Source organism: Trichogramma pretiosum, unplaced genomic scaffold, assembly GCF_000599845.2.
Source record: "Trichogramma pretiosum strain Unisexual culture from Peru unplaced genomic scaffold, Tpre_2.0 scaffold1, whole genome shotgun sequence".
NCBI classification, from domain to species: Eukaryota; Metazoa; Arthropoda; class Insecta; order Hymenoptera; family Trichogrammatidae; genus Trichogramma; species Trichogramma pretiosum.
Genome location: NW_019641703.1, coordinates 271,367 through 283,163, shown reverse-complemented (window position 1 = coordinate 283,163; position 11,797 = coordinate 271,367). Strand labels below are relative to the sequence as shown.

Here is an 11,797-nt window from a genome sequence, read left to right as displayed (position 1 = left end):
AATATAATGAGCGCGACGCGAAAGATCGTCGCGTGTATTGAGAAAAATTTGCGGAAGGGGGTCTGTGCGGGTAATGGATGAGCATTGAGCGTAATCTATAGGTGCTTCGATTAAATTGAACTTCGTCAACGAAAGTCAATGAAAATTTTGTTGACTTAAAATATTACTTTTACTTTGCCACTTGCAGATTTTCGGGTAAAGGTACTCGCCATCTAGTGGTAAAGTTTCAAAGTGGTTAAAAACTAGTCTAAAATTTTTGAAACAATTTAACCGTCATTTTTGAGTCGTTTAAAACGTGCTTAAGGGGGGAAAGGTACCTTAAACCTACATTTATAAAAAATTTATTAAAAATGAAGAAAAAATTTTTTTTTGGAATATACAAAGAAAACTCTGTTTTCTTCACTCTTTTTTCAAAGTTTTTCACTCTGGAATATAAAAATTGAGGTCCCAGTCACCATAGAACCCTCCTCGATGAAGCAAGCCCACAGTCCTGACAGGTACCCCTGTGCCGTAGGATCCAGCTAGAACCGATGGTTCAATCATGGTCCTTGGGGTCTCATTTTGATCATTAGATGTGTGGTTACAAACGCAAGCACTTTCAGATTTTTTAATTAGTTATACACAATTTGCCAGCCACATATATACATTTATTCATTAATATATATGATAAAATGACAGATTATGCTACATCATAGCCTGAAAAAAGTGCTCATTTGTCCCAATACCTTTGAAAGTGCTTGCGTTTGTAGCCATTCTCATGTAGAACAATCCCTGAAAATTTCAGCTCATTTGCTCAAACGGTTTACATGGAAAGTTACGGCAACAAAGCAATTTTGAGATAAAACGTTCCTGCCCAAGAGTTGAAAAAAACCAAAATACATCAATATATGTCATAATGATACTCTCATGTCACTGAGGCTGCTTTAAACTTTTTGGACAATAAAAAACAGTAATTCAACTTGAAATTTCAACATATTAGACCCACAAGGACAATGTTCAATAATCCCAGACAGACACACAAAGCCAAATTATAAGTTTTACTAAAATGTTAGCATACGCTAATATGGGTTTTATGTGGAAACTGGTAACTAAGTTGATTATGTCCAAATCAACTTTTCACACTAATATACACAATCTCACATTAGAACTTGAACTCAGCCCTCTACCTATATTCACTCACATTCATAAAACAACAATCATTGGATCTATAGTTGGAAATAAAATCACTCAAAATTGATCAATTATCACTAATCTTGGTTATCACATGCAACATACAATAATATACATGATACAGTTATATACACATACATAAAGTACAGTGACATACATGTACACTGATGTATATATGTCAATTTACATATGTACTGCTGTATTTCTTGAATTTGAACTGCTAAAAATGTAACATTTTTATAACAAGCTATTGAAGCATCTTCATAGCTTTATTATAAATCACTATGTCAAGTTGCAAAGATATAACTTCACTGTACATGTACTTTTTTCACTTTCAAAAAAATGTAATTTTTAGCCATTGGAAAATCAAGATGCAGTCAGCAGACTGTTATTGACATTTGATCAGGGCTCGCGCACGAAACAGAGAGAGACATAAGATATGCCGAAACCCACGTGCAGCGAGTGGTGGCGTTACTGTACACCTATAGCCATGTAAACAAACAAATTTCTGCTAGATGAAGAATGAAATGAGTATCAATAGACGGCGCTACCGACTCATCAAAGTCTCGAGATTCATGAGAGAATGGAAACGATATATTTTTAAACAATCGTAAAAGTATCGGTACTGAATAGGCTGTACATCACGGTACAGTTAAAATTTTTAAATTCCGATCACAGCACTGGAAAGCTGAGGAAAAATCCTATGAAAAAAGTCAATAAAACAAAATTTTTTTTTTTGAGATTTTAGGTACCTTTCCCCCCTTAACATTCGTGACATAATTGTGACGGAAAATTCGCCAAAAACAAGCCATTGAATGGTTATTTATTCTAAACATTTTGAAGGGTCATTTATAAACATGAAACCATTATTAATGTTGAGTCTTCCTACTAGAGTTAAGTTAGGTTTTATTCAATAACTAAACGGCATCGATGGTCCACATTACAATGTGATTATAAATACATCAGATTTTAGCGGAGCATCATTTATCTGGTTAAATGTTCAATTTCTATACACGTTCCACGTTTTCGAACGTAACTTATTGTGCGGGTACCGAAGGATAAATATTATTGTAATTTAATCGCGTAATCATAGGTGTATCCGCGCGTAACCCCCCAGCAGTATCCGATTCCAAGCTACCACCAGACAATAAGTTTAAGAAATAATTCGATTAAGCGCGTTATTTAATAAATGTATTAAATTAACCGCATCCCACCCGCACAAATACACACACACACAACACTAACTCAGAGGCTTAGATACAAACGAACAGTTTTCTCGCACTGCGGCTGTATTTATCTCTCTCTGATTTATATTTATATTATTATTATACTGTGTATATACAATATATATTGCAATTTTGGGGCCGGCAGCCGCGCTGCGATGTATCGAAGAAATTGGATAAGGATTGCGCAACCGGCGCACACCGACGAACGTCGGGTCTCACGAAAATTACCGTCTAATACCTGACTGTATAGGCATGTGATAACCGTCGAGCGATAATAGTGCATATTACATGTATATATAATATATATAAACGAAAACAGAATCCATCGCGTGCGACGGATTATATACCATGACTTTTCTTATATAAATTTAAAAGAAAGTAAATCGGCCGCTCGCGGATGCATCATCACACAGCTGCGGTGTATAAAGAAAGAAAGAGAGACTCGAAGGACGTCGTACACATACTGCGCTGTCCAGATGTATCGAACGATGGAAAAATTACTGCCTTGAGTCGTATTATATTGCGTCGAGGATCGATACGTAATAAAGCACGCGAGCTCAAGTTTATATACATTTTATGAATTCGCATTGTTTTTGGCCACACGTCTTATACGTCGATCGATGCCGACGTGCACCGCTGTGCACCTGAATCGACATACTTGAATTCCCCGATATCCATCTCGGATGCATTATCGTAATGAGGAAGCTGAATAACGGCTCTTCGTATACGTGTGGGAGTCCACATTCGTTTGATTTTCTCGAACGCGATCGGGCGCGCGGATATATTTTTTTAAAACCTGGTTGACGATCGCGGGAGTGAAGGGCGCCATATGGAGATGTAAAAGAAAGAGAGAGAGAGAGAGAGAGAGAGAAAAAACGAGAAGAAAACTTTCCCATTTGCCATCGAGATAAGCCCGTCGCGGATTCTTTGATACATAAACAGTTCGTCTATATACGTACACACGCGAGATCGGTTTTCATTTATGTAACATGATTTGATAAACTCATTTGCAAAAGAGGCGCATTTACAAGAGCTCGAGTTGCAGCGCAAAAAATATCCTGTCAATGGAGAAAGAGAGCCGAGAGTTCGATTGAAAATGTCTATTCAAGGATCAGATAATGTGTATATATGCATTAAGACAAACGCGCACGGGGAGGGTTTGTGCTCTAAACGGTGGAAAAAAATCCGTCCCGAAGAAATTCCGTTCGAGAGTGTGCAATGGTTTTTTTTTATCAAATCAAGCTGTACGAACGTTTTAAAAGCTCGAGTCGATATCGCCGGGCCAAGAGCCGCGATATACAACCCGGCAACAATGCCTCTTTCTTTTCCTCGGTGCACCGCGCGGATCGTAGCTACACGGTCAGGCCTAATATTGTATAGAAAGTAATTTTCCCCGTCTCTATATTGGTATCTCTACGCCGGGCACGTTAAAATGAGAACCATAAGTCGTAAAAATTCTTCGCATTTATGCGCGAGATAGTTCGATTGCTCTCGAAAAACGACATTTAATTAGTCGTAATACGCTCCGGGCCGTGGCATATATCATTAAATATCTATGTGTATGCGTGCACGTAACCCGATAATAATATAAGTTAATTCGGTATTCGAAAAACACCACGCAATACATTGTTCTATAAGCTTTTCAACGGTTTTCTGGTAACGGCCGAGAGATGCCGTGCGCATAAAATTGATTAACGAGTCAGGTCCGCAGATAATGACTCGAACTGCTGCTGTTGCTGCTGCTCTCCTTTTCTCTTCGCGATCGAGCATTGCTGCAAATGTTTCGAGGAAAGCCCATCGATATGGCAAAACAATAGGGAAATAAAGATACAAAATGGCAATAAAATACGCTCGTGAATCGATACGAATCGCTCCGGTATACTCGGCTGTGTATGTGTGTGTGTGTGTGTGTGTGTGTGTGAAGTTTAGCGTTATAAAGGTACCGTTTAAAAAGTGCACTAGATGGGAAGATTTGGCAAAAATTTGTTTACACAGGCAGCTGCTGCACTCGATATCCCGTATACCTATCGTACGTACGCGATTGTTAACACGTGTCCACGATATATTGTCAATATTCACGATTTGGAAATTTCGTCTTTCAAAAACAACATCAGACTGTTATTAGCACACTCAACATTGTAGTAAATCAATAACGTAGACACACCAAAAAGGGCTCTGTCTTGGCGACTACAATTTTGGGTTGCTAATTATGAATTCGCAGGCCGTTTTCAGGCAAGGGTTTTTCTTAAACTGCATGTTTATGATTATATGAGCGAGTAAGCTTTTTTCTCGGCCTATAAAAAGAACATACTAATAAATTGAAAGAAAAATTAATAAAATTAAATTGGAAAAAAATTAAGTCTCAAAGAGTTAAACTTGAGAAAAAATAGAATCGTAGAGCAAACACACGTGTCTTTAGTATATTATGCTAGCTATAAAGGTTATTAATATATATTACGCTACAAGAAACTTAAGTCTCACGATGCTCTGAATTACAATATTTTTTAGTTAAGTATTGATTCTACCTTTTGTTAAGAATTTCACGATGCTCTAAATTACAATATTTTTTAAGTTAACTATTGATTTTACCTTTTGGTTAAAATTTCAGTTTCATGTTTAAAATATTTGATGTGCTTCTACTTACTTTCTATTGTTTTGATAATAAATTTTATTCAAACCAGTTTTTTTAACTCAGCTTCGATAGAACTTTTAATGTAATACGCAGTAATATTACCTTAGGTGTTATATTGAAGTGGTAGTTTTGTATACTACTCTAACGGAACTACACATAAATTATTTCAATGATTTAACACGTTCCAAAATTTTCTTACTTTGATTAACACACACGCATTTGCGCATTGATTAATCACATACCATCTACTCAATATTTTTTCTATAATAAGAAGTAGCTCTTTTTCTGTAGAACTTTTCTTCGAGTTAGTAATTTTCATTTCAGAAAAGGCTTTTAGTATGTATCATACTGAATTTCTCGAGGAGAAGAAAGAGGCCATGAAATGTATACAAAATTTACAATTACATCGATTCCGATTATTTGCAAAAATAGCGCAAATAACTTTTTTGTGGCCTGCCCATAATGAATACAAGCAATCTGTTGGAAGAATTTTTTCTATTACATATTTAGTTGCTGTATTCAGTTCTACTGTAAGTATTTGTCATTAATCAAGCGAAAATTCTTAAACTTAAAAAAGTATATAATTCATGTTTTTGGAAATTACTACTAATTATTTTTTTAAATCTTTCTAGTGATCTTCTTTATTGCTTTTTACCTTCTTTAATACATATATACGATCCTCTGAATTCGATTCATTTTTTAATCTTTTTTCTAATTTATTAAAAACCATTGTTTAAGAAAAATGACAATTGTATCGTACCTTAGTTTAACACATGTAACATGCTCTAAATTCGATTCATTTTTTAATCTTTTTTTTTAATTTATTAAAAACCATTGTTTAAGAAATATTCTGCCAAATTAATTTATAAATTGACTTTCGATTTTAAAACTTGTTTCCAGCTAATTAAGTTATTTCAGGAACTCAAAAAAGATAATGTTGATAGTAACACCGTAGTAGAATGTGCTCTGCAGATATCATTAAATTTTCGGCAGCTACAAGGTTATATTTTTATAAGTATTAATTTCGATAAGGTAATACATCAATTTTTTCCCATAAAAGTACTTTATTCGATAATTTTAATTGGTAAAAATTATTATAGGTTTTAAAATGTTTAGCAATTATGAACCACATATTTCAAAACAATAGTGAATTAGGACAGAAAATCATCATACGTAGAGTTGATAAAGCCTTAAATTTGAGTACTTTACAATCAGGTAGGTTTTCATTTTTTTGTATTGAAATTTAAATATATGAACTTGATAGTTACCGTACATTTTCAGTGGCATTTATTTTAATGTGTATTAGCTACGTCATAACTCCACTAGCTTTCCAAAGTTTTCTTTCGTGGATATTTCCAGAACAATATACGTTACAGAAAAATTTACCATTAAAATTATCATATCTCGTCGACGAAAATAAATATTTTTATCATATTTTTATACTTCAAATTTTTATTGCATTTTGGTCCAGTTTATTGATGTGTGTGTTAAATCATTATTATTGCTTCGTAATAGGATTCATAATTGGCGACATCCGTTGTTTGCAGTGAGTAATATTTACGAATTGAGTGTTTATTTATTATTACGGGCTTAATAAAATATGATTACCCTTATTAATAATTGAATTTCAACCTAAGACACTACATGAAGAGAATTGACTATCAGTTCGACCTCAGAGTTTTTACGATTGAAGAAACTAAAAAAGATTGGATTTGCTCAGAATTAAAATTTATTATTCATCATCATCACAATTTATTACAGTGAGTTGTTTTAATTACAAGTTATTTTTTAAATCCAGCTATTTCACCTAGCATGGATCGAATGTCATTACCAAGGAAATTTTAAAATAGTTTTTGTAATTTATACTTTTATGTCTTTTAGACTCCACAAATTAGCACAGAAGTTACTGAGTTCTATATTTCTTGTATTACTTATGGGCATTGCTTTTGATCTTGTTTTAATTGGCACTTGGGTAAATGTAATAAAAATATTTTACAACTAAATCTAAAATAAGATAGAGATTTTTGTTCTATGTAGATGGTAATTTTATTAGATAAAGAAGTAATTGAAGCCTTAAAAATGATCATGGCGTTTTTAATAATCCAGTTCACAGTCTTTACAATGTGTATTCCGAGTCAATTGATGAGTAATGCAAGTTATGATTTATTCGTTCAAAAGTTAAGCGAGCCATTCGTGAATTTTCAAAAATTCAAAAATGTACATAAATTTTTTAATTTTGTGTAGTTATTCTACTAACTGGTACAAGTATCCACCACAAGCCAGGCGTATGTTAGTATTATTAATAGCGGGGACTACGAGAAACTTTGAAATAAAAGCTGGTCCAATATTTATAATGACTTTTGAAACTTGCAGTAGTGTAAGAATTAATTTTATTCTTAAATAAAATGCAAATTACTTAAACGATCATTGTTTTTTTCAGATATTTCAAAGCTCTATGTCGTACATAGCCACTTTCAAAACAATGTATACTGCGTTTCAGTAAATTCCATTGCAATGAAAAAGCAATGTCTGAATGTACGAGAATATAGTGTTTGAATATTCAACCCGATATTTTTATTTGTTAACAGTGAAATATTGAAATGTTGTTTTGTAGAGAACAATTTGTCTTTAAGTTAAGAAAATAGAAATAAAGTTTGTTGATGATTACATTTTAAATAAAAGGCTGAAAAACTTAGCAATTCTCAAAAAGAACGCAGAAATGTTTCATTGGGATCTGACATTGCGTAGCAACATGATCCCGCTAAAATGCAGGACATCATTGGTTTTATGGAACAATGTATTTATTATTTTAATTGAAAGAAAATAAATCTAATGCGAGCTCTTCTATTCTTCATATTCTTTGACATTTCTCAATTTGAGGGCATCAATTCAAAGACATTTATATTCTAAAAACTTTTTCTTTAATCTCGAAATTTTTTGAAAGAAAAAAATCAGTTTAATTCGTCGAAAAAATTTACGTTTATGACCCTATTTTGTTCGAAGAAGTGATTCGATCAATTCAATCATCAATCCTGACTTAAAATAATGATGGACCTGAAAGTGAAGCCAATCTATACGGCCTGTGATTGGTCGAGTTACTTTAGCCTCCAGACGAAATGCAATAAAGTGACACCTATGGTCAAAATAGTAACTTTTTTAAAACCCTACTGAAAAATGTATGCGCGCGAAGCGTGCCTGACTGTTACTAGTGCTAGCTATAAAGTTTTTAATATATATTGAGCTACAAAAAACTTAAGCCTCACGATGCTCTGAATTACAATATTTTTTTAATTAACTATTGATTCTACCTTTTGTTTAGAATTTTAGTTTCATGTTTAAAACATTTTTATGTGCTTCCACTTACTTTCTACTGTTTTGATAATAAATTTTATTCAAAACAGTTTTTTAACTCAGCTTCAATAGAACTTCTAATATAATACGCAGTAATATTACCTTAGGTGTTATATTGAAGTGGTAGTTTTGTATACAACACTAACGAAACTACACATAAATATTATTTCAATGATTTAATACGTTCCAAAATTTTCTTACTTTGATTAACACACACGCATTTGCGCATTGATTAATCACGTGCCATCTACTCAATATTTTTTCTATACTAAGAAGTAGCTCTTTTTCTGCAGAACTTTTCTTCGAGTTAGTAATTTTCATTTCAGAAAAGGCGTTTAGTATGTATCATACTGAATTTCTCGAGGAGAAGAAAGAGGCCGTGAAATGTATACAAAATTTGCAATTACATAGATTCCGGTTATTTGCAAAAATAGCGCAAATAACTTTTTTGTGGCCTGCACAGAATGAATACGAGCAATCTGTTGGAAGAATTTTTTCTATTACATATTTAGTTGCTGTATTCAGTTCTACTGTAAGTATTTGTCCATCAATCAAGCGGAAATTCGTAAACTTTAAAAAGTATATAATTCATGTTTTTGGAAATTACTACTAATTATTTTTTTAAATCTTTCTAGTGATCTTCTTTATTGCTTTTTACCTTCTTTAATACATATATACGATCCTCTAAATTCGATTCATTTTTTAAGTTTTTTTTTATTTATTAAAAAGTATTGTTTAAGAGATATGACAATTTTATCGTACCTAAGTTTGTTAAACTATATTTTTCTGCAAAATTAATTTATAAATTGACTTTCGATTTTCAAACTTGTTTTCAGCTAATTAAGTTATTTCAGGAACTCAAAAAAGACAATGTTGATAGTAACACCGTAGTAGAATGTGCTCTGCAGATATCAGTGTATTTTCGGCATCTACAAGGTTATATTTTTATAAGTACTAATTTCGATATGGTAATACATCAATTTTTTTCTATAAAAGTACTTTATTCGATAATTTTAATTATTAGAAATTATTATAGGTTTTAAAATTTTTAGCAATCATGAATCACATATTTCAAAACAATAGTAAATTAGGACAGAAAATCATCATGCATAGAGTTGATAAAGCCTTAAATTTGAGTACTTTACAATCAGGTAGGTTTTCATTTTTTTATATTGAAATTTAAATATATGAACTTGATAGTTACCGTACATTTTCAGTGGCATTTATTTTAATGTGCATTAGCTACGTCATAACTCCATTCACTTTCCAAACTTTTCTTTCGTGGATATTTCCAGAGCAATATACATTTCAGAAAAATTTACCATTAAAATTATCATATCTCGTCGACGAAAATGAATATTTTTATTATATTTTTATACTTCAAATTTTTATTGCATTTTGGTCCAGTTTATTGATGTGTGTGTTAAGTCATTATTATTGCTTCGTAATAGGATTCATAATTGGCGACATCCGTTGTTTGCAGTGAGTAATATTTACGAATTGAGTGTTTATTTATTATTACGGGCTTAATAAAATATGAATACCCTTATTAATAATTGAATTTCAACCTAAGACACTACATGAAGAGAATTGACTATCAGTTCGACCTCAGAGTTTTTACGATTGAAGAAACTAAAAAAGATTGGATTTGCGCAGAATTGAAATTTATTATTCATCACCATCACAATTTATTACAGTGAGTTGTTTTAATTACAAGTTATTTTTTAAATCCAGCTATTTTACCTAGCATGGATCGAATGTCATTACCAAGGAAATTTTAAAATAGTTTTTGTAATTTATACTTTTATGTCTTTTAGACTCCACAAATTAGCACAGAAGTTACTGAGTTCTATATTTCTTGTATTACTTATGGGCATTGCTTTTGATCTTGTTTTAATTGGCACTTGGGTAAATGTAATAAAAATATTTTACAACTAAATCTAAAATAAGATAGAGATTTTTGTTCTATGTAGATGGTAATTTTATTAGATAAAGAAGTAATTGAAGCCTTAAAAATGATCATGGCGTTTTTAATAATCCAGTTCACAGTCTTTACAATGTGTATTCCGAGTCAATTGATGAGTAATGCAAGTTATGATTTATTCGTTCAAAAGTTAAGCGAGCCATTCGTGAATTTTCAAAAATTCAAAAATGTACATAAATTTTTTAATTTTGTGTAGTTATTCTACTAACTGGTACAAGTATCCACCACAAGCCAGGCGTATGTTAGTATTATTAATAGCGGGGACTACGAGAAACTTTGAAATAAAAGCTGGTCCAATATTTATAATGACTTTTGAAACTTGCAGTAGTGTAAGAATTAATTTTATTCTTAAATAAAATGCAAATTACTTAAACGATCATTGTTTTTTTCAGATATTTCAAAGCTCTATGTCGTACATAGCCACTTTCAAAACAATGTATACTGCGTTTCAGTAAATTCCATTGCAATGAAAAAGCAATGTCTGAATGTACGAGAATATAGTGTTTGAATATTCAACCCGATATTTTTATTTGTTAACAGTGAAATATTGAAATGTTGTTTTGTAGAGAACAATTTGTCTTTAAGTTAAGAAAATAGAAATAAAGTTTGTTGATGATTACATTTTAAATAAAAGGCTGAAAAACTTAGCAATTCTCAAAAAGAAAGCAGAAATGTTTCATTGGGATCTGACATTGCGTAGCAACATGATCCCGCTAAAATGCAGGACATCATTGGTTTTATGGAACAATGTATTTATTATTTTAATTGAAAGAAAATAAATCTAATGCGAGCTCTTCTATTCTTCATATTCTTTGACATTTCTCAATTTGAGGGCATCAATTCAAAGACATTTATATTCTAAAAACTTTTTCTTTAATCTCGAAATTTTTTGAAAGAAAAAAATCAGTTTAATTCGTCGAAAAAATTTACGTTTATGACCCTATTTTGTTCGAAGAAGTGATTCGATCAATGTATACATATAAAGTGTGAAGCGTTAAATATTAAATGTATACAATAATACGTATACATAAGTTCAGATTATATCTCAGCATGTGTTGAACAACCCTCAAAAATTACACGACCGTATCATATTATAAGTTGTTTGTTTATTCAGTATCGATACGATTTCCAAATATTATGAAAAATTTGTTTTTGTCTTGAGACTCTATGCTATATTCAAATGACATTCGTCGACTCGATATTTTCCAAATTGACCGTTAAATGGCGAACTGAAATCCAAAAGTGAAAAATTAAATTTAACTACATATAAGGCGAAGGGCTTCTAGCTTTCGTCATCTTTGCGCATGGGCATTATCGTAACCAATGAGGTTCAACCGAGGTGCGATTATTGCTAGTTGAAAACTTTACCAATACCCCGCCAAGACGATGTGAAAAACCATCGGCTAAGGCAATTTTTGAAGGCCTCTACGGGGG

The 11,797-nt window shown here is 32.0% G+C and overlaps 1 protein-coding gene and 1 non-coding gene across 2 annotated transcripts; both read left to right on the top strand.

Annotated features, from left to right (window-relative positions):
- The first annotated feature begins 6,672 nt into the window (after nt 1–6,672).
- LOC106650756 lies at nt 6,673–10,818 on the top strand. Its single transcript, XM_023462824.1, has 12 exons — nt 6,673–6,788; nt 6,910–7,000; nt 7,066–7,205; nt 7,273–7,405; nt 9,216–9,347; nt 9,416–9,530; nt 9,597–9,675; nt 9,953–10,075; nt 10,197–10,287; nt 10,353–10,492; nt 10,560–10,692; nt 10,756–10,818. Exons 1-12 carry the CDS (start codon nt 6,673–6,675, stop codon nt 10,816–10,818), a joined length of 1,356 nt encoding a protein of 451 aa, XP_023318592.1.
- An 839-nt stretch (nt 10,819–11,657) lies between these two features.
- Nucleotides 11,658–11,797, top strand: LOC111694487. The gene has a single exon (XR_002763649.1). It is a non-coding gene; the product is annotated as a U4 spliceosomal RNA (small nuclear RNA).